This window comes from Phaseolus vulgaris, chromosome 1, assembly GCF_000499845.2.
Source record: "Phaseolus vulgaris cultivar G19833 chromosome 1, P. vulgaris v2.0, whole genome shotgun sequence".
In the NCBI taxonomy this organism is placed as follows: domain Eukaryota; kingdom Viridiplantae; phylum Streptophyta; class Magnoliopsida; order Fabales; family Fabaceae; genus Phaseolus; species Phaseolus vulgaris.
This window is the reverse complement of record NC_023759.2, coordinates 47,048,344-47,070,590: the sequence shown is the minus strand read 5'-3', so window position 1 is coordinate 47,070,590 and position 22,247 is coordinate 47,048,344. Positions and strand designations below refer to the sequence as shown.

General features: G+C 30.1%; 2 protein-coding genes across 2 annotated transcripts; both read right to left on the bottom strand.

Moving 5' to 3' along the window:
• Window positions 1-1,667: 1,667 nt before the first annotated feature.
• LOC137814801 (WRKY transcription factor 23-like) lies at window positions 1,668-3,427 on the bottom strand. Its single transcript, XM_068617711.1, has 3 exons — window positions 2,758-3,427; window positions 2,264-2,407; window positions 1,668-2,150 (listed from the first exon to the last, which is right to left on the bottom strand). The coding sequence occupies exons 1-3, from the start codon at window positions 3,150-3,152 to the stop codon at window positions 1,808-1,810; spliced, it is 882 nt and encodes a 293-aa protein (XP_068473812.1). The 5' UTR covers window positions 3,153-3,427; the 3' UTR covers window positions 1,668-1,807.
• Window positions 3,428-18,075: 14,648 nt separating this feature from the next.
• LOC137814798 (stachyose synthase) lies at window positions 18,076-21,984 on the bottom strand. The gene is made up of 5 exons (XM_068617708.1): window positions 21,804-21,984; window positions 19,673-21,194; window positions 19,367-19,544; window positions 18,899-19,266; window positions 18,076-18,812 (listed from the first exon to the last, which is right to left on the bottom strand). Exons 1-5 carry the CDS (start codon window positions 21,851-21,853, stop codon window positions 18,249-18,251), a joined length of 2,682 nt encoding a protein of 893 aa, XP_068473809.1. The 5' UTR covers window positions 21,854-21,984; the 3' UTR covers window positions 18,076-18,248.
• Between the last annotated feature and the right edge of the window lie 263 nt (window positions 21,985-22,247).

Below are 22,247 nucleotides of genomic sequence, written 5' to 3'. Positions count from 1 at the left end.
GGGAGCTAGGAAAATCTCATGACTGTAAAACGCGCTACCAGAACGAGAAATCCACAGTTTGAAATGTTAATGATACCCGCCAGACTTTTGTGATTTGGGGATGCCATGGAGTCTCATTTTCGGAGTTTTATGTCCCTATATTTCCTGTGAGTGAGAGGAACGGGAGATTGATTAAAGCCTAGTAGGGAGCTTGATAAGAAATGTGGCTCCACAGCCACTGTATGGACTGCAAAATTCAGAACGGGTACCACATAGTTTACTTGTAAGTTTTCAACGCGTCCTAATAATTATTGTTGGATATTGTAATTGAACATGAATATGATGGCCTTTTCTGCTGCAGTGGTGCCATGTGCTAAATGGTGTACCCAATTGCCCGTCTCATTCACTTCGTGTTACCTTTCATCGTTGTCCTGGATTCTGGTGACTGTAGAGGTTCCCGTGGAGTCCCAGAAATAATGACATTTAAGTCAAATGGATAACTCTTGAAATTGTGTTTTTATCAAAGTTTGATATGGTTCTGAAGCCGGCAGGATCGTTTTCCAGTAATTTATTTGTCTGGGAGTAAAGTAATAGAAGATAGGTAAATTAAAAGGCCATCTTGGCACAATAAGTGGCTGAGCAATTCAATGTGGGTTGGTAAATTATTCCCTGTTCTTTCTGAATTGAAGAGTTCTAATTCGATGCAATGTATTGGTCAGATAATGGAGAGGGAGCGTATAATGGGAAGGAATAGCGGGGGCCCAGTGGCTCTTTGATGGTGGCGTATCATATGCATCCTCTTAGTGCGCGTTGGTCTATGCCTATATTAACTTACAATTATTCTCTTAGACCAGTGCCTCACCTGCTCTACTCAACCAAACTTATGAAAGAATACGACACCAGTTATTATGGTGCCCTCACAGATTAAGCTAAAACTAGTCATTATGAAAATCTATTCCATCGTAGAAAGCAGATCCCGCTTTTAATGTAATCCTTGTTCAATTTTTTTCTTTGCTTTACTTCTCGTGCTTTTAATTTCACCCTCTTTTACATCTGCAAGGAATCAAATCCATGAATGGATTACATGGCAAGCAGAACTTACTCAATGAGGTTAAATCGAATTCTCAATGGTTGAACTACTCTTCCTATTTATTACCTCGTCACATATTGGGTCAGACCTCTCACCACTGTATCCTTCAAGATACAAGAAAATTTCCCTACAATTTCCTTTTCCGTGGACTACAGGGCCAAACATGGCAAGCAAACTTGCACCCCAATTATTCCCTATCGAAAACCTAAGCCTAATAAATCTACAATGTGGTGCCAGTGATACGAACGCACATTCCCTCAACAAAAAGAAACAAAAACACAAGACAAACGATGGGTCAGAATCTCACGATTAAAAGGAGGATAGAGACCTATTTGCCTTCTTTTTATTTTGTTTTGTTATCATTTTCACCCACAGTCCAATCCACCAACGGATCCTCTTATTTGTCCTTGTATTTATTTTCTATCTATTAAATATAAGATATTGGATGGAAACAGGAAACTATATCCCAAGACACGTCAACGAGATAGCAGTCCCTGCACCGGATCAAAATCCATCATGTTACGCTCATATATCATGCCAAGGCCCTATCTATATATCATATACGTGAATAAAGATATAGTGGGTTTTACAAGCATGATTGATCCCAGCCATCAAGGAAAACTAAAACTTAAATAAATATATATAATATATATTCCAGTGTAGCAATGGAGTCCTCATCTATATTCTCCTACAAAAAGTAATACAAGAAATCACATAGTAACAGCATGGAATTGTCATCTAGTCTTGTTTAAACATATGTGAAGGAACAGCATCTTGAAGACGCCCATAGTCACTCAACAACGCAGTCTCTTGAGGAAAAGTGACATTCTTTGGAGAGAGGAAACCCAAAGAAGACAATGCATCGACATGGAGTTGCTGTTGATGGTGCTGCTGATAATACTGGGACATGTAGTTCTCAGATCCAGACATTAGCGAACCAAAGTTGTTAGAGCGACCCAAAACTGGGCTTGGATGAGTGTGTTGGCCTTCGTAGGTTGTCACCACAATGCTTGGGTCGGTAAAAGATCGCTCCACGCGTTTCTTCACATTGCACGAAACACTGGTGCAACGATAGTAGCTCCTGTTCCAATGTTAAGAGCGTTTAATTCACTTTTAAAATTGAACCGAAAGTGAAAAGGTGAAGGAAGGAAGGAAGCAAAGCGTGTATTGCAGAATGAGTTAAAGTGTTGTTACCTGGGAAAGGGGCTGTTTTTCACAGCTTTTTGACCGTACTTTCTCCATCTGTACCCATCTTCCAGATGATCCACCTCGCTTTTCGTCATGAACGCGAATCTCGGTTCTCTCTGTCTCTTCTGATTTGTCTTCTTAGCCTTCAACCTAAACCCATCCCAGAAAAACACCATCAAATCTTCTTAGAATCTTCCAAACATTAAATAAATCAAACGTACCACTATTTCTCGCTTAACAAACGATCACAAAATATTATAAAAAACAAATACTCATCACCCCGTCTTATTCATTCCCTACCCCTAATTGGATTATCAAATACGTATTTTACACTCAACCGCCCCAAGGTTTTTGTTCCTCCGATGTCCCATCAGCCATTCAAACACCAAAGATGAAAAAATAAAAACATCAATCCCAGGCTTAAATAACCAAATAACTACACCAAATGGAGTAAAAAACAAAATTTAAAAAGTGAGAGAAAATTAGAGAAAGAAACCTACTGTTCCTTTGTCTTTTGGTGTTCATCATGTGTTTGGTCTACAGTTCTATTCTGTTGCTCATCGTTGAGAGCCTCACTGGACAAGGAGGAAATGGATGAAGAGTTCGGAGTCGCAGGTTGCTGGTTGGTTACCTCGGACCAATCTTTCTTAGTCTGAGGTGGTTCCTTAAGATCGGAGGTTTGAGGCACTGCCATGTTGGACCCTAAAGGCAAATCAAGCAGAGGACTATATTCTTGCACACCCAACAACTCCATAAACCCTAAAGAGCTCTTTTCCTCAGAGAAATCAAGGAATGGATAATTACAATGGAAGGACGAAGACCCTATGGCATGATCCTCCTTCTTCTTCACACCCATCATCATCGTCATCATCATCGTCTCCTTATTATTATCCATATATATTTATCTCTCAAATGCCCAATTCCAAATCCTTCATTCAAACAGCTGCGAGAGTAGTGAGATAGATTTGATGAATATACGATGGGGTTGATCGATCTGGTTAGGTGGATGAAAGAAGAAAGAAAGATAGATAGATAGATAGATAGCGCGGCTCTGTGGGTTGCAAGAAAGTGAAAGGTGATTGTGGAAATGAGTTGGAAGTGAAAGAAGCAAGTATAGTAATGAATGAATGAATACAAACATACATATGTTACATGGTTAAAGCCAAAAACAGTGACACAAAAGAGGCCACCGGCAATTGTAGGTTAGTGGGTGGTACGGACAACGTGGCAGCCGGTGGCATTCAATGCATGGTCGACGCTTTCATACGTAGCCTTTCATTGATTCATTGTGGGCGTGTTTATGTTTCTCTGTGTGAACGGGGTTACGCTATGGCCTTCCCTTACGGAAGAAAACACGTTATGGATTCTAATCCATTTTACGGGAAAGGACGTAACTCAAAATTTCGGTGCAAAATACTCAAAAAAATTTATTTTTTTGGTTTTGCTCTTCGAGAATAACAAAAGTATGTTTTTGCATAATGTTTATACTAATTAATATCGAATTTTATTACGTTAGTTAAGATAAATTTTAATTCTAATTCAATAACACTAAAAAATTCACACAACTTTTTTTCCGAAAATGCTTGTTGTTACTCTTGTATTCCCTCACGCCTCCCCTTGCCAAAAATAGAGTATATGAGCCTTAGATAATTTTTGCAAGTTATAGAGAAAGTATTCTTCTTTTGTCTTTTAAACTATAAAAATACCATTTACATGTATATAAAGAACATTATTTTATATTTGGGTTATATGGTGAGATTAAGATATTAGTGTTGAGATGAAGTTAATTAAATTGGATAATACGAAGTATAGTAAAGAATGTACACACGCACACGTATCTGACGGTGATGATGCTTTCACACCATCCTTCTTGTATTCAAATTACAACTCCTAAATTATTATTTTATTATAATATTTTTTAAATAGTTACTATTATAATAATAATTGTTATTTTAATAAATATTTTATTGTGAAAAGTAAATGAATTTACGTAAACAGTGGGTGTGAAACAAAAAATTTCCATGTTATGGCCTAGTGTGTATATAAAGTGAACTAGTTCCTATTTCTTTAGAATTCTTTTTTCCTTTTGAGCTTTACGATCTTTAAAGGAAGAAATGAGTGTACAAAATTAATGGACGGGAAAAAGAAAGGTGCACGTGCGTTATGATAGTTAAAATATTGCAATGACGTGACAAAAAAAACACTTACAAATTCATGATTTGTGGTTAGTGTATACATCTTGAAAATAATAACGAAAACACAATATCTAAATGGGTGATCTCAACCCTATCATGCTCTTGAAAAATCGAAATTTCAAATTTAAAAATGAATAAAATGCATATTTACACGTAAACATTTTAAAAATAATTTTGAAAAAAATTGTGAAAAAGAAGAATTTAAACCAAGTCTTGGAACGATATGCATAGAAGGAATACGACAATCACATAAAACTTAGTGATTCGTTTTTGGTTAAACCGAGAATTTATACCAAAGCGAGGGTTCACACGTAAATGAGATTATACCTTTTTACCGATCTAGAAGCAAGAGAATAAATTGAAAGTCTTTGGTTTTCTGGTTTTCTGCTTTTTAATGTGTCTGCAAATATGTTTCTATTATCGTAACAGGGATTCACGTTTTTAAACTTCAAATTTAGAATTTTGAGAAGTACATTTTTTATGATTAATATAATTGGTAATCAAACACACACTTATTTGAGATGTTAATTTTGAATAAGGGGTCCTCTGTTATTTTGAAACCGACCAAATCCGAGGTAGGTTACAATGTTTTGGAAGTTTTTTCGGTTTGGAAAAGTTTTCCCACTCAGATAAATAAGGAATCAATCAATCTCTTAAAGTGTGTTGGAATGTTGAAAGTAAGATAAATTCTAGAATTACATGCTATGAGAGTAGTGAAGGATAGAATAAAACATACACTTAGTTTGGCTTTCTTAACAGATCCTAATTCAGTGAAGAGATGAAGATTGTTTTGAATCAAATTTACCCAATTAAGGCTTAAGAAATAATGGTTTGCTAATACTTTCTTCTTTATCACAATATATACAGTGTTTGCTTTGTGCTGATAAAAGAAAATGGATCCAATACTTAATGGTAAACTTTCATAAACTGAAAACCAAATTCCAATGTGATATCAAACCTTTGTTTTTGTAATGTTTTTATGAAGCTAATATATAATGAATGGTAAAAGGAGTAATATTCTTGCTGAATAAAATCATGTGAATTTGTTTTTGGAAGTTTTGCCACATACAGTGTTCTGGTTTTGAGGATAATCCTTCAATTCTTTTGAAAAAGAAAAATTGGAAGAAACGGGTTTCGGTTTTCATGATTGTTTAAGTGAAGTTTAATTAAGGAAGTGTAATTTTTTAAAATATTTATTTATGGGTGTTTTGATATCTCAAACTCATTAGTTTGTATTGAGTTATATATTGTGAGATGTTAATCGATATGTAATATTCAATATATCTAATTTTTTTTTTTTAAAAGTATGACTTTTAGATTATATTTTTTTTAAAAAAAAAATTGAATTTTGAATGAAATAAATGAACTAGAACTTTTATATAAGTATAGTCAAGGTAAACAGTTACAAATCAAAAGTTTTAAAATAGATATACTAATTTAAAATGATGAATTAATTTAGATTATAATCCTCAACTTTTTAAATTATTTTTTTATTATTTAAGAGTTTTTTTTAATCCTTATATGTAATAGATAAATAACTCACTACAAAAAATCATAAAATAAAAATCAATTTTAAAGATAAAATAATTAATTGTTATAATAACTAAATTAAAAATTATTTTAGAGATAATTTTTTTTAATTTTTAAATTAGTTTTTATTATTGTTCAATAGTTTTAAAATTATTATAATTTATTTATTGTTTCAATTTTAATATATATTTGAATTAATTTATATATATATATATATATAAACTTTACAATAAAAACATAAAATGTATAAATTAAATTGAGTGTGAGATCTGTTAAATTGATTTTTGCTATTAAAGTAAAAACTATTCTTAAAATTATACACACTATAGATGAAAATGGGTTTTACTAAAAAGGGGCTTTAGAAGTGACAGTTGGACAAAAAAATTGTATTGAAGCAGCCAGTATTGTTATTATTGAAAAGTTACGTCATCCACATCTTAGATTCATTGCTCAGGGATGCATTTTTACTAACACATTTTTCTTATTTCTTCTTTCATTTCACATGTTAAATTCACACCGAATACTGTGTAATTCCAATTCCAAATTTAGTTAATCATTCATTCAACATGCTTTCATTTCATGTTATTATTTTAATCAATCATAGCTTTCAAATAAACAGGGCCACAATGTGAGAAGGATTTGTTTAATACATTTTGATCAGTGTTTTTCTAAATATAAGTTTGTAAATAAATTTATCAGTTTAAAATATTTAGTATAATATTTATATAAAATATAATATAATTTATTTTATTAAAACATATAATAATTTATAAATTTGAAACAACAGTAATAGCAGTATAAAAAGTTATTTTATAAACCGTGAATTACACACCAAATCTAACACAATCTGAGTCGGTGAATGAGTCTGCTTTTCTAATCACTTCTCTGTCAGATTACATTCCTAGATACGTACGTTTCTTCGCCAATTCCACCCACCAAACAAAACATCACAACAGTGAAATCACTATGTAATTAAAACCTTTAACACTGCAAAAAAACACAACAATAAAAGAGAGAAAACAACATACAATGTTAGTGTTCTGTTCTCTGCTACTCTTTCCGCAATTTGATGGAAAAGAAATGACACATTCATGCACGTGTGGCTTTTAGCGAGCCACGTGATGCATGCTGACATATGTAGTTCCGTGCAAAACTTGATCTGGTACTTTGCTACTGGCTACTACCCTACAATAATTTACTTTCTAATTTATTATTCTGCACTGCTCACTATACCCTTTCAGGATACATGTATAAATACACAAGTAATACGTATCTAATTTCGTAACAAAAAAAATCATGATGGAATACTATATTTCATTTCTCATATGTACATGCAAAATGAAAAAAAATAAAAAAGAATCTCAAAACCCGAGGAGTATTTTATTTTCTCTCTCTTTATTGTACTTTTTAGGCTATCTAACTTCTCTTTTCCATCAAACACTTTTTTTTTTTTAGCAGTCGGTGGAAGTTTCATGTAGTTTGAAATATGATTATGGTGGTTCAATAAGTCATACAAATTCAATTAGGTTATGTTAAAAAAGGAATTCACTTTAAATTTAATCTAATATTATAAAATTGGTTTTAAAATAAGTTTTGTACATTTATATATAATGAAAAACTGTTACGTATAGTGAATGTGAGAGTTTTAACAAATTAATTTTAACATTTCATAGAATTATTCACTTATAAATAAGTGTTGAATTACGATATAAAATTACGTATGTTATAAATTGTGGTATTATAATCGGATTCGAATATTTTTAAAATTTTTATCAATAACAATAAATTAAAAATAAATTTAAATAATAATAAACATTCAAATTTTATTATTTTCTAGTCATATTACATTACAGGAAAATCATGAAATAAAAGATTTTAAAGATTAAAAATAATTAATTCTTATATAACAACTAAATTGGTTTCTAAATTAATTTTTATTATTATTAAATAATTTTTAAAATAATATTTAATTAACTACTTTAACTATCAGTTATTTAGATTTTAAATTTGGTAAAAAAATCTTGATAGTTAACTAAATAACAAATTTAAAAACTATTTAACAGTATAAACTAAATTTTTTTTTTAATTTTTAAAACGATCTTTAATTTAGTTAATATAATAATTAATTATTTTTATTTTATAAAATTAGTTTTTATTTAATAATTTTTTTATGTTATTATAATAGTTGAAATAGTTAAAATTAACTTATATATAATTTAAAAATAATAATATTGGTTGATATAATAAGAAAGTAATCTCACATAGCACCAAGAGTGGTACCTGGGCTTTGTAGAAGCCCGGAAAAATAGGCACACCCTCTGCTTCCGTGTTTCGAATTCATTAACCTCATGGGTCCCCCTCTGGTCATGCACGTTCACACCTACAAACATTTTTTAAAAATATTTGAAAATGATATTGACAGCTGAAAGAGAAAAGAAAAAGAAAAAGGAAAAACAATTATGCTATTAAAGGTGCCTTCATCATCCTGCATCAAAATTTATTGCATATTTTAACCCACCATAAATATCACATTTAGGATATCATATTTATTTATTATAATTTACAAGAAATTTCCTCAACTGTAGTAAATAGGATTTGGTTGCCTAACTTCTTTTAAATCATATTAATTACTCTTTTCATTTTATTGGAAGAACAATCAAATACCAATATTATTATAATTATATATAATATATAGCTCCAATAAGTTAATGTGTTCTTTTTTTTTCCTTCGAAAAAACTAACTACTTATTATTTTTCATAAAAAAAAGTTGGACAAATCCTGTCAGATGAAAGGAATGCCAAGTGTCTTGTTTCATCTAACGCAATTAATATTTATGGAGTAAATAATTCCAACTGGTCAACTTGTTCTAGAAGTGTACGACATGGTAAAAAAAACATTGAAAGAGTAAAATGACTGAACTTGATAATTAAGTATGAGAACATTAAAATTACTGTAATTAACTTGCCTTCATTATATTAATTAGGGTTGACTTATCTAGTTAAACTTCAATTCATACCAAATGAAAATCTCCTTAATTATGATTTGAACTCAGATTTTAAAATTCTTTACTTATATATGTCAGTTATAAATACTTTCTTTGAGTTTGAAATTAAGAATCTTGCATGCTGTAATCGTAATTAAATCTGTTAAACAAGAGTTATTCTCGTTGTTTTATTAGTTTATTTAACATGAATGAGATAAGCCTGGGCATTAATTATGCACATCATGTAGCAACTTTTTGACAAAACTAAAAGCAGTGAGATCTTCCCAACTTTATTTGGGTTTTGGGACTAACTGGTCCAATCAAACTACAATTATATATATAAAAGATCTAATAATTTTCTTAAAACTACAATTAACAATTGTTTTAAAATCTTGTGACTAGTTCATTTAACTTAATTCCACTTGAATTTCAGTTGCGTTAGATTAAATCTAATAAAAGTAGTATAGGAATAAACTCAATTCAATATAAGATTTTTTTTATTGAATATGGTGATGAGTTTTTCAAACTTGACCTGTACACGATCATAACTTTTTGAATAGTTGGAACTTTAATTTTGCTCTATTTCTTAAAGCATACGCTGAAAGTTTCATTGATGATTTAAAATAAATTACTAGTATAATTAATTTTACACGGGTAATGCATCAGTTTTTATTTTTTTGCATTAGTATTCATCTTTACTGTTGGTGCTAAATATTAAATTTTTAAATTCTATTAAAAAATAAATGTTTGTTATGCCTTTACATTTGAATACAATACGTTTTTAAATAAAAATATTTTCGTTTTAATTGTTAAAATTGTGTAATAAAAGTGCTCACTTAAAAATATAACAGTTTCAGGCAAGGCTTCTCCCTTAAAAAATGGAAAAGTTGTGTTTGTTTTGTCTTGCTATGAAACGTCGTCGTCATGTCTATTCAAATCCCGCGCCCCAAGAATTGACCTGCCTCGAGTCCACTCTCCTTATCCGTTATTCTGCCTCTTACGATAGGTCAATTTTTATTTATTTTTATTTATTTTTAAAGAAGCATCGTTTGTGATCAAGTAATAATATGAAAAAGGAAGAAAAAGTGTAAAGTAAATACAAAACTAATATTTAAAAAATATGAGTTGCTTTATTTTATCCCACACTTCCTCTCTTTTGAATTTTTTTATAAATAATTTATATTTAGAAAAAGTACACAAATAAACTTTTTAAAATTTCATTTATATAAATAGACCTGTTTACTATAAATTAGGTTTTGAAGAACTGAACATTGATATATGAATAATAGTCACTTTAATTTTTTCGATATAGATTGTCACTATTACAAGTTAAAATATCGGCTTTCCAGAAACTAAATCTTGACTTATAAATAACAAATGAATCTATTTATATAAATAAAGTTAAAGAAAATATGTTTTTGTGTAATTTTAAAAAATATATTTATTTAGGAAAAAAAATTCTTGCTCCATTTATTTATTCATTGTCTCTCTTAATAGTATTGTTCGATGGCATACCCGTATATTAAAACACTATAGCATGGAGGGTTTAAAATATATTTCCTTTCTTCTACTTAATTGTGCTTCTATTTATTCTTTTTAAAGACCTACTTAATCATGAAACAAAGCATCACATGTATTGGTATTCAGTAATTAAGAAGGTTAAATATAGTTTTTAAGTGATAATTTTGTCTTATTCTAAATAATATTTGTTGGAAGAAAACTATAAAAATAAGTTTTTAATAATTCTTCTAGATGAGTTCTTAATAATTCTTCTTGATGAGTTCTTGACAATTTATTTTAGACGATAAATAATTTTTAGTATAAATTATAATATTAAAATATTTCATATTAATTAAATAAATATTATAATATAGTGTAAGTTAAAAATTTGTTTCTTACATTAAAAATTAAAATACAACTATTTATTTTAATAGTTTTTTCATTATAATAAACTTAAATATTTATAATTTGAATTAAAAAATATTTTTTGTTATAATAAAAAATATATTTAAATCTGAAAAAAACTAATAAGTGTAAAGTATTCTAATAAATTCAACAAATTATCGTTAGAACAGATTAAAAATAATTATGATGTAAATATAATTTATAAGATTAGATTTGTGTTCATTAATAAAATATTAACATGAATAAGCAAATATTTTGAATCCTCTCTTCCGTGGTGTTCTCTGTGGGAAGACATTCTAGAAGATTGGCACAAATTAAGGGACCAAAAACCACGGCACTTAGCGTAAATCAAAGTCGTGGTTGTGTAGAGTGAGAGAAAGCTGGAATTTTGAAATTTTTTCTTTTTTTTTAGGGTTTCTTGTGAATAATGATTAGGTCACCCCATTGGCCATTGAATTAATTAATATTCAAAAGTTAATTATAAAGTTGAAATGAGGACGCTAACTGCACATGGAGATGACAGCAAAAACATACATAGAAAAGCATTTTTGGTTGAATTTGTTTGGTGTGTGTACGTGTTCAAATTTCTACCTACAAACACATACCTCAAAAATACTATATATTTCTTTTTGTAAACGGTGAGTCCTTTGTGAGAGTCAAATACAATAAAACAAACATCCCAACATTATATATTATTTCTCCCTAATAATCATTTTTTAATTTCCTATTAAATATTTGAAATGGAATCATCACACGCCACCACCACCATTCCTATCTTCCGCGTGGCTTCCAAAATCTTACTAAAACCAAATTCGAATAAGCCACAACATCATCATATCCACTCTCCTATACCAACCTTCTAGTGGAAAACCAAACTCATTCTATAAGAAAATTATATATAAGAATATGTTAAGAAAAATTGAAATTTTTTATTTTATTCATCATGTATAAAAAATATAATATATCTAATAAAATCTTATTATTATTAAATTAATTGTATATAATTACGTATAATTTAATAATAATTATTTTTTTAATATTTTTATTTATTTAATTTCTATCTTCATAGATAACAATATATAAATAAAAAAATTTCATTTAATAATATCACACATTTTAAAGGAACCACTTTTTTTTCAGGATAATATGGGTAATTGTAGTGTGAAAATAAAGAAACACCATAGTTTCTAGTATTGCGGAATATATACAAAGACTCAATTAAATTTATGTGACAAATATTAGATATACATTTTTATAATATCATCAATTTTTAATGACATTATCAAATCCTAAAAATAAAGGTGACATTTTGTAAAAGTAAAAAAATATTAAAGATAAAAAGTTAGAAGAAGACAAAGGAAGCAATTTAAATAGACGAAAACATTTTTTTTTTTAAATACTATGTATTATAAATTCTCTAGTCCAAAAGGAACTTTGAAATTAAAATAAGTATTTTTTATTCGAAACTTTTATATTGAATATTAGTTATAATATAATTTTCAAGAGAAATGATATAGACCACACACTATTTGACTAATAATAGGAAGGTACAATTGGTATTTCATTGGTTTTCTTTTCTAAAAAAGAGGCTGCAAGCTCATATAGACTATAGAATGAAAAAAAGAGCAATATAAAACCTATTAGGAAATACACATATTTTTACCAAATTTGTCTTAGTGAATATAAAAAGACGACAACGTTTTTATCATTTCTTAATTATCATCCTCGATTTTAATAAACTATAGGTATGTACTTAACATTTTTTATTTTTCTAAATATAGTAATTTTATATAATTTTTATTTGCTATCAATATGCCAGTACAACCAAATAACATTATATTATGTACCAATTAATTAAATTTTTAGTTTTTAATAGTTTTTCTCTCTTAACTAATCTTTTAATTATTGACTAACTTCTGAATGAATATGCGAACCCCAAAACTGTATAATTATATGTAATGTTGTTATTTGTTATTTGATAAAAAAAAAATGTAATTTATAGATGGTTACTTGATTCAGGTGATTGGTTTGACTTGTGATTGAATCATGCGGTACATATGAAATGGCGTTGGAAATGTTCCGTATCTATGGCTTTTAGTGACAGATTAGACAATTCTAACAGTCTAACACTCATCATGGAGATCGACACAAATTCATGTGACATTGTCACCCCCTCTCTCTCTTGCTTTCATTTATTTATTTTATTAAAAAAATAATACTTATTTTTTTTATTACACTTATTTTGAAAGAAAATAATATTTATTGTTTAATTATATTTTATGATAGATGAAAGTAATAAATATCGTTTAATAAAGTGTAAATTGTTATAGGATTTTAATGAATTAACGATTCTATAACTATAGGTGGATAGGTTACGAAGCTAATTTTAATATTAAAATAAAATTTTATATTTTTGATGAAGTTAATTATATCGTATAAAATATTAGTTATTTCTTAACAATCAAATTCGATCATATTATTTACGCGGTATTCAATCTTTTAACTTATAAAACATTCAACCATGTTGTCATGTTATATCATGCGATGATATTTGACCATTGATACCTCTCTCTCTATATATATATTATAGTTAGATATTTAAGTTTAGAAGAATTCAATTGTTTAAAAAAAAGAGTGATAAGTTTTAAGTAAATTGGAGTTTAAAGTTTTGAACTCTATATGTAAAAAAAGTGTCAAATTTATTAATAATGTTAATAAAAATGAAAAATAGTTTAAATGTTTAGTGAAAACCAAACACTATTGTATTACTCATATATGAATATTATGAACTTTAGTATAAAGCAATTACAGCATATGTCAACAAAATAAAACATGTCCGATATGAATTAAAAAATTACTAATATAAAGTGTCCACGTAAACAATGTGAATTCGATAAAAAGAAACTTAAAGACACATGTTATGCATGAGAAAATAAAATAGTTTTTAATGATGAACTTGATTTGGTTTCAAAAAGATTTGAACATAAATAAATAAAGTATATGTAATAAGAAATGCCATAGATAATACAATATTCATATCTCAAAGAGAAACACAACTAAAATAGTATTCGCAGAAATGAATTAATATTTTATTCCATCGATAAATGTTCATTTTTACATTTTGTGTGGAATGTTTTTTAAAAAAAAAATGTTTCTTAAATAATAGTAGTATTGGTCACCGAGGTAAAGATAAAAATATTAGGGTCCGCAAAAACATTTTTTTTTTTAAGTTGTTGGATACTTTTCTTAAATAATGTGTCCGAACATATATATTGTGTCGAGTCATAGAACATTTATCAATCAAGTGTTTAGTTCTAAAAATATTTATTAAATTTTTAAATTTTTTTAAAAATTTTAACATAATTTTAAAAAGGATAAATATAATAATTTTCTAAAAACTTAAATTTATTGTATAAATTTTTATTATAATTATAAAAATAAAGAGTAAATTCTTTTGAACTAGTCATGAAAAACATCTTTCTGCTCCAAACAAAATCTGAAACATATTTGTACACATAAATATTTATTGTCAATTTATATAACTCATAATATAATATATAGATCCTTATTTCCGTGTTTTTACATTTTAAAGATTATACGTATCTTCGTGTATGTATAACCTTAAATTTTGAAAAAAAAAATACATATTATTAAAAAATGATTTTTTAAATTTGATTTAATTTTTAAAATAAAAAATAAAATTTTAAATTTAAGTCAATCTTATACACTTTTAATTAAAATTTGTACCTCATTTATTTTTTTTTAAGTCGATTTAAATATCCAACCAATATTTTTGACAATTGAAATATTTAAGTAGATAATTTAATCATCTATTGATTCGGTCCCACTTCTTCTTCTTTCTTTTGATGCGAGTCCCATTTTTTCTTCTTCTTCTTCTTCTTCTTCTTTCTTTTGATGTGCCATAGAATCGAACACAATCTATGAATAAAAAAAGGAATACACGAATACAAAAAATTGCACAGAATGACCTTTATTTTTTCAGCCCCACTATCACTTTGGCTTATTTTGTGCAATCTAAAAGGCGTAACAAGGGGTAACAACCAAAACAACACACGGAAAAAGAAATAAAAAGAATAACATGTTTTACAACTTTTTCAAACTTTGACCACACACCAGTTTTATGCAGTCATATAGGGGACAGTGAGAAAGTTTTAATTAATTTTTTCGTAACATTTTATTTATTTTCTATTTTCTTTGTACAGTGGCAAATATGGAGTATATTTTATACTTGTAAGATATTAATATATTTTACATTTGTTTAATAGTTTTTTTATAAAAAAAAGTAGGAGAATTCGTGGAAACATATAACATTATTCTAAACATAATGGTCCGACATATACTTAAACGTAATTTTTATATAATATTAAATTTAAATCAACATTTCATTGTAATGTACGTACAGTGTCAGCAAAAACTTTTCCAACAAGAAACTCATCGAACTTAATATCTTCTGACATTAGTTGAGGCGAATGGTCTTTGTTTCCATCTTTTTCCAGGTTTTAACAAGCATGCACGTGCACTTGTAGTATCCTGCTTCCTTTCTCCCATTCAACATGTAAATTTTAGTTATTTCTTTTATAAAATTATATTCATGTCGTTACATCTTAGTTTATAATAAATTATTAAATTGTGATATAAATTATTTTTAAAATTAAAATCTAAGAATAGCATAGGTTCCTGAAAATATTATAGTGTGTATCTATTTTATCTGGGAGAGGTAAGACTTTCAACACGAGTAAAGCCCAAATTCCCCAACTTTTTGTCACCTGAAAATCAAGGTCCAGGCCTCTTATATCAGGCCCAATCCGTATTCGACAGGCTCAAGTTTTTTTGTTGTTCCACCTCCTTTTTTTATCGAAGCTCACGCCTATATACAGTACATATAAAAAATATACCTTAATAGAAATAGATTTTTGTTGTTTACGATACACAACAGAATCATAATTTTAAGTTTTTTCGTATTACTCAATTAAAACACGTTTCTAATAAAAACAAAAATATTTTTTATAATATGTGTTGTGATACAACACACATTATTACAACAAAGACATATAATCTATTGTTTAGTGTATAATTTTGTATGTAGTATCTAATCTATTGTTGTGTATAATAGGAAGTAAAGAAATATCATTATTTAAATAAAAATACTGAACAATTTGTTATAAAAAAAAAATTGTAATAGAAGAATTCAACTTATAATAACATATTTACTATTGGATTATCGAGTTCAGCGTATATCGACATTTTGACAACTCAACACATTCCATACTAGATACTGCAAACAATCTAAAAATGTCATCAACTAGTACTGCAACAAATTATCCATAAAATATCATTAAAATGCAGTTGGGTTCCTCTTGGGTCTAACATGCATGTTTATATCTTTAAGGGTTTAAAATAATTGTATAAATAGAGAAACACTCCAAAGTCAAACGATAAGTATAATCTAATCTAATATTTTTTAGAAATTGTATTCAAACTAATTTAAGTATCAGAACATATTTGTAGCTATTCCACCAACACTTAACAGAGATCGAAGAATCGAAAGATCAAATAGCAGAAGAATCGAAGATGAAGACAAAAAAAAAAATCAATGTAAGAACCCAATATAATATTATTACTAAGTTCAATAACAATAAATTAATAACATGAAAAAAGATGGTACTCAACCCCCAAAAGAAAACTATGTAAAGCTTTTGTACTTTTGATAAATGAACCAACATGACACTATAATAAGTATGAGAAACGTAACTCATGTTTGAATGATCACCTACTTATTATAATTTGCTTATTATAATTTTCTTATTGTCAACAAACAAACAAATATTTAATTAAATAATTATTTGTTAAATGTTAAATATTTGACCATATTCAATGCATTACCACTGAAATTCCCTATTCAAATAATCACGTATTAGAGCTCAACATTCTTTACCATTGTTTAGTATTGTAAAAAAATAGAGTAACAAATTTGTTTAAACATAATGAATATGAAGAAATGTAGTTGTGGAAACTTGGAATTCCTCAACCAGATGACACATTTTATGTATTTATGTTTGTAGAATACTTTACGAGACACCTGGTAGAGGTGGTGGCGTATAGCAAAATTTACGTAGAATTTTTTCCGTTAATATTTTAAAAAATCGATTTGAAAATTATTTAGATGTCATACCAAATATTTTAAAAAATCGAAACAAACTGATGACCAAGAATAACATCCATATCAAGAATAAAAATAATCATTATAAACATTAAAAAAATCATGACACAAATCAATAAAAATAAAATTTACGTAGATATATTATTTTATATTTATCATTTAATTTGTTACTTTATTAAATACAATAAATTAAATTTATAATTTTATTTTATTAAACAAACATGTTAACTATTTTAAATTATTTTGGCATGTTTTCTAAATAAAAATTTGAAAACCCACTTACTTTTTTCTCCCATAAAAAAGTGATTTGTCACAATTTTAAAATGTAAAATTATTAAAAATACATAAATCCAAATAAATGTGCATACAAAATTTAAATTATTTATAGGCATAATATGTTAATAAAATAACGTTTAAAGGATATAAATTAACGGATAGACATATGTCTGAAGGCACTGATAATACTACATGTTCTTGTTCCATTTACAAACACAGAAAGAAAAATTTAGTTTGGGATTAGTCTATTGTATTTGATCAAATCAATTGGTTATTTTTATATTCAGTAGTTGGTGGTAGGAGTTGGGAATGGAAATCATAGTAACATAACACCGACAAGGAAACAGATATTTTTATAACATAATTTTGCAACTTTTGAACACCTCTGATATCACTTTGGTTGTATTAGCAGCATTTGAGACACATGCACCGACAAATATAAAACTTGTGTCCTCATCACTACTTAAGTCACAGCTGTTGCTTGCTTCAAATATCAAATTGCGTGAACTACAAGAAACTACACAGTTAGAAGAAATTTCCTCTCTCTAACTTGCGGGCCACTTCTAAGTGTATCTCAGGGCAACACGTGTTACCAATCACCACGACACTTGGCAACAAAATCAATGAAACTGTCTCATATGTGCTGCTACTCTTCTTTGCTATATCAATCGATTTTGTTTCCTACAAATATAAATCACAAGTTTATTTTCTTGGTAGGTAACATTATTAATGTACACAGTGAAGAGATTTCAATTCAAGTTTGTAGTTTATAATGATATGAACAACAGAATTATTATTACATTAAGACAAACTTGTTCATTCTTGGTAAACAAAACGAGCTAAGTTTCCAACATATTAAGAGCAACCGGTTTATGTTACACAGCATTGAAGCCTATGAACTAAGAACTACAAGATAAAAGCTAGAAGAAAATTGCCAGATCAGAAACCCCGCCATTCTCTTCAATCCAAGGAAGGTTGAGAGTGAGTTTGCCATCAGGCAGCCACTCAAAAGCAGCATCAGAACCATTGAGTTGGAACTTCTTTGGAGATTGAGTTGAGTAAGCAAGGAGTCTCCCACCACCCTTAACCTTAATCTTAACACCCTTCTCAAAATACTTCAATTCTTGAATTGTCCCTCCACTGTTGAACATGTTTGTGAGCCCAATGGGTACAAATTTTATGTTGCCATCTAGCTTTTGGACTGGGGCAAAGTTGCAGATTTCAAAAGTGGAAGGTTGAATAGTTAATTGCAGTGGTTCAGAGTTGGGGGTCATGAAATGCAGTACCTCCGCCTGATTGAGGTACACAACATACTCCTCTGCCTTACCCATATGGGCTGCTTCTTTCTTTTGGTCCCATTCAACCTCAGTTACATGAACAGTGCATGATATTGGTTTGTAGCACTCTGGGAAGCCCCTGAATTTCTTCTCCTTTGGGTCCCAACCAGCCCCTTGACAGTTGAAAGCACCAATTACTCCTCCATACTATTAAATGAACAAAATTCTTGTTAGATTGATACCAATTGTGTGGTGTTTAAATTTATGTAAAAAACGTATAATGACATTAATACCTTATTGAAGTTCCAAATTTTGAGAACGGTTTTTTGGTCAAAGAGAGGGTTCCTAAAAAGGCAGTCTCTTGTTGGAAGGGGAAAATATATACATTTGGGCACGGTACCATCAGGGAAGACAAGCTTCTTAATGAGATCAAAATCATGAGAGCCAACACTATCACTCACATAGACAGGACCACCACAAATAGCCCTTGAACCAGCATGAAATTTGGCACACTCATGATCCGATTGAAACATGTCCCAATCGGGTTGAATTATCTGTCCCATCCACAAGCTGTTGTAGGAACAGTGAATCATGTGCACCCCCTGTAGCCAGAACACTCCCATTGGGTCCCCATTGGGATCTTGGAACCAAAAATCATCCCCTGTAATCATTTTTTTTAAAACTTGGTTAATTTCATTTTCCTTGCATATCTTTTGAATAGCACAATAAAATTCCTCAGAAGTGAATAGAATAGTACTTACCAACTCTTCCCAAGGCAATTTGCTTGGTTCCAAGGAAGAAGAAATCGTTGCACTGCTGCATGCTAGCGATGATTCCACTTCCATTGAAATTCTTGTAAATGGAGTTTGACAACCCATCGTAATAAGCCTTGGCAATCTCCACTCTGCCCCCATATTCCTCGCATACGTATTCAAGACTCTGCATGTTGAGTCAAAGTTAATGAGTAACTGCTTAATAAGCCAAAGCTAAAGAGTGAAACTTAAAATAGACACCAAAGCTAAAATATACTAAAAATAGAAAAAAAAACAAAGCAAAATAAAGATCACATGAATGACGTCAATTTTGACTCCAGTAACACCGGCTTGGGCAAGATAAGAGTGCATGGAATCGTAGAGGTCATTAGCTTGGTGAGGATGAACAAGCCCTATGGAACCTTCCACTATTTTAAGTACTGCTAGATCTTGCATGGTTCCATCAAGGGAAGGAGAGAGTTTGCATGGTGTTATTTTCGAATCCAGATGTGTAGCTCCTGGCCTCACACCACCCCATCCGCCACAGAGCGCATGCCACACATAAACATCATCCAAACCTTTGAATTCAGTCCTCAAGTCCCTTGTGAAATCCTTCATCCCACCACACTCCGGTGCTTTGCAACAACACCCTCCACTTTCGTTGCTCTGCTTTCCCTTCCCCCCAAAAAGATCATCAATTTCCTTTCTCACCTTCACAATCATCAACTCTATCTCGGCCAAATCCGAACCCCCAGCTGAAACAGCCGCATCACGTTGCTTCCCCAAATGCTCAGCTTCAATCCCCTTCGAAATCAACTCCTTAATCGTCTCCGGGTTGAAAGAAGGAGCATCAGGACCCAAGAGAAGTCCCTTTTGGTATTTTCTAAACTTGTCGCCTTCTTCAAACCTATGAAGCCTGGTAGTCATCTGTTCCCCACCAAGAACAAGATTCTTAGCATCCTCGTTGGGGTCACCATCATCAAAATTCACACTTTGCCAACCATCATCGATGACAACAAACCTCGGAGCCACGCCACCCTCACTAAAATCCTTTAGTCCATGCCAAACCCCAACAGGGTTCACGGTTAAGTAAAAGGCATCCCAAGTGCACCACCCGAATTTATCAACAATTCTTGGCACCGTTTTCTCCTCCAACAACCTAAACGAGTTAAGGTGAACCCTGAGAGCACTATAGGCCTCTCTCATCAAGTTGTAAGGGTTTTCAGCCACGTGGACATATGCAATTGCACCGAAACTCGATGCTCTCACCTGAGTAGAACCACTCTCCGCGCAAATCATGACATGGTCATCAGAGCCAGGGTGAAGAGCAGACCTGAAACTTTTTTCTATAATGGGAATGATCACGACATAGGATTCTGTTTCGGGGACTTCCATTAGAACCCACTGAGTTTCCATTTGTATGTCTAAACCGGAATTTCCGACCCACTGGGTAGACCACCATGTTTTGAACCTGAAGATGCTAACGAAGTTTCTGCCACTGAAACTTCCCAAGGAGTTTATCAATCTGTCGGAGGGTGAAACATGGGAGAATCCGAGGAAGCCACCTTTGCGTGACTCGGCAATGACACGTTGAAGGATGGAAGGTGGGGCGTCACGAGGTTCACAGATTGAGGAGAAGGAGCTGAAAGTGACGTTCTCGGGTACGTGAGAGAGTAACGGCACACCTCTCACGGCGAATTTCCCGTCAGATAAGTCGAAAACCTTTTCCAGTGACTCCGGTCGTAACGTGGCATTCTCTGGATCGTTCGGAGCAGCCATGGAGAATGAAGAACGAACAACAAGAACAAAGAACAACAGAGGACAAAAAGATTCAAAACTACAAAGACAAAGACAACAAACCTTACTTTGAGAATTAGTGACGAAAGCTAGCTAACTAGTGGGATATATATACCAATCTGGTTAAATGATTCTACTCTCAAAGGAATGAAAAAGAGAAAAATTCTCAGTACTTCAATAATAAATGATGGTTGGGAGATTACAAGCATTCATTCATTTGATCGGTTATATTTATGGCACGACAGAAAGAAGAACATAAGTGTGGAAGATTTGAAAAGAAGAGAAAGATAGTTTTAGCGTTTAGATTAAACTGTGGAAGAAGTATATAAAGCTCAGAGATTGAATAAGATATGAAGAAGATGAGAGTAATTATGGAAAGTTGGTGAATGTAGAGTGTCACACACATATGATTTGTACACAGTGCAGTAAGAAACGTTTGATTTGAAGTGTGGCACCGAAAGAGGGTTATGATTATATAGGCCAAAAATGGGAATGAATTAAGCAATAAAAGGTAGATGCAGAGAATAATAGGTGTAAGTGGAGTGGTTTGAGTTTGAGTTCAAAGTGCTTATCTCTCTTTCATTCATAGCATTATTTATGTTCACCGCTATAAAAAAGAGAAAAGTTTCAGATAAAACATGTATCTTACCTGATAACAGGATTTTTTAGTAGAGTTGCAGATAGTTCTGATGAAGTCATGGAATATATTTTAGTAGCACTTTTCTTTTGCAGGGAATATATTTTGCAGTGTCTCAAACTCAATAATACTGGAATGTGTGGATTATCGGTTTTCTTTATTTTTCTCCCTTATCCTTTTCCACTTAGACATGGGGCCATTTATTTTCTCGAAGATATCACTCTTTTGTATTTTCATTTAACAACCTTAAGGACCGAACCAGAAAAATACTTTATAGTAAAATTGATATAATTAAAATGATATTTAAATATTTTATTATTAAATTTAAAAGAGTATATAAATATAAATTTAGTTATTTAGGTTTTATTTTAAAAGAATCATCGTGTCTTTAAAATTTTTTTTTTTTTTGTTTTCTTTCTAAGATTCTGACATCCTCGCTCATCAGTCTAACGATCG

Excerpts from the sequence above, each read along its gene's own strand:
- LOC137814801 (XM_068617711.1), bottom strand. The coding sequence starts at position 3,152 with ATGGATAATAATAAGGAGACGATGATGATGACGATGATGATGGGTGTG. Across the intron at positions 2,408-2,757 it reads CACCAAAAGACAAAGGAACA|GTTGAAGGCTAAGAAGACAA; the intron begins GTAGGTTTCTTT and ends GGATGGGTTTAG. Across the intron at positions 2,151-2,263 it reads AAAAACAGCCCCTTTCCCAG|GAGCTACTATCGTTGCACCA; the intron begins GTAACAACACTT and ends ACATTGGAACAG.
- LOC137814798 (XM_068617708.1), bottom strand. The coding sequence starts at position 21,853 with ATGACTTCATCAGAACTATCTGCAACTCTACTAAAAAATCCTGTTATC. Across the intron at positions 19,267-19,366 it reads AATTGCCTTGGGAAGAGTTG|GGGATGATTTTTGGTTCCAA; the intron begins GTAAGTACTATT and ends AAATGATTACAG. Across the intron at positions 18,813-18,898 it reads AAATTTGGAACTTCAATAAG|TATGGAGGAGTAATTGGTGC; the intron begins GTATTAATGTCA and ends TTCATTTAATAG.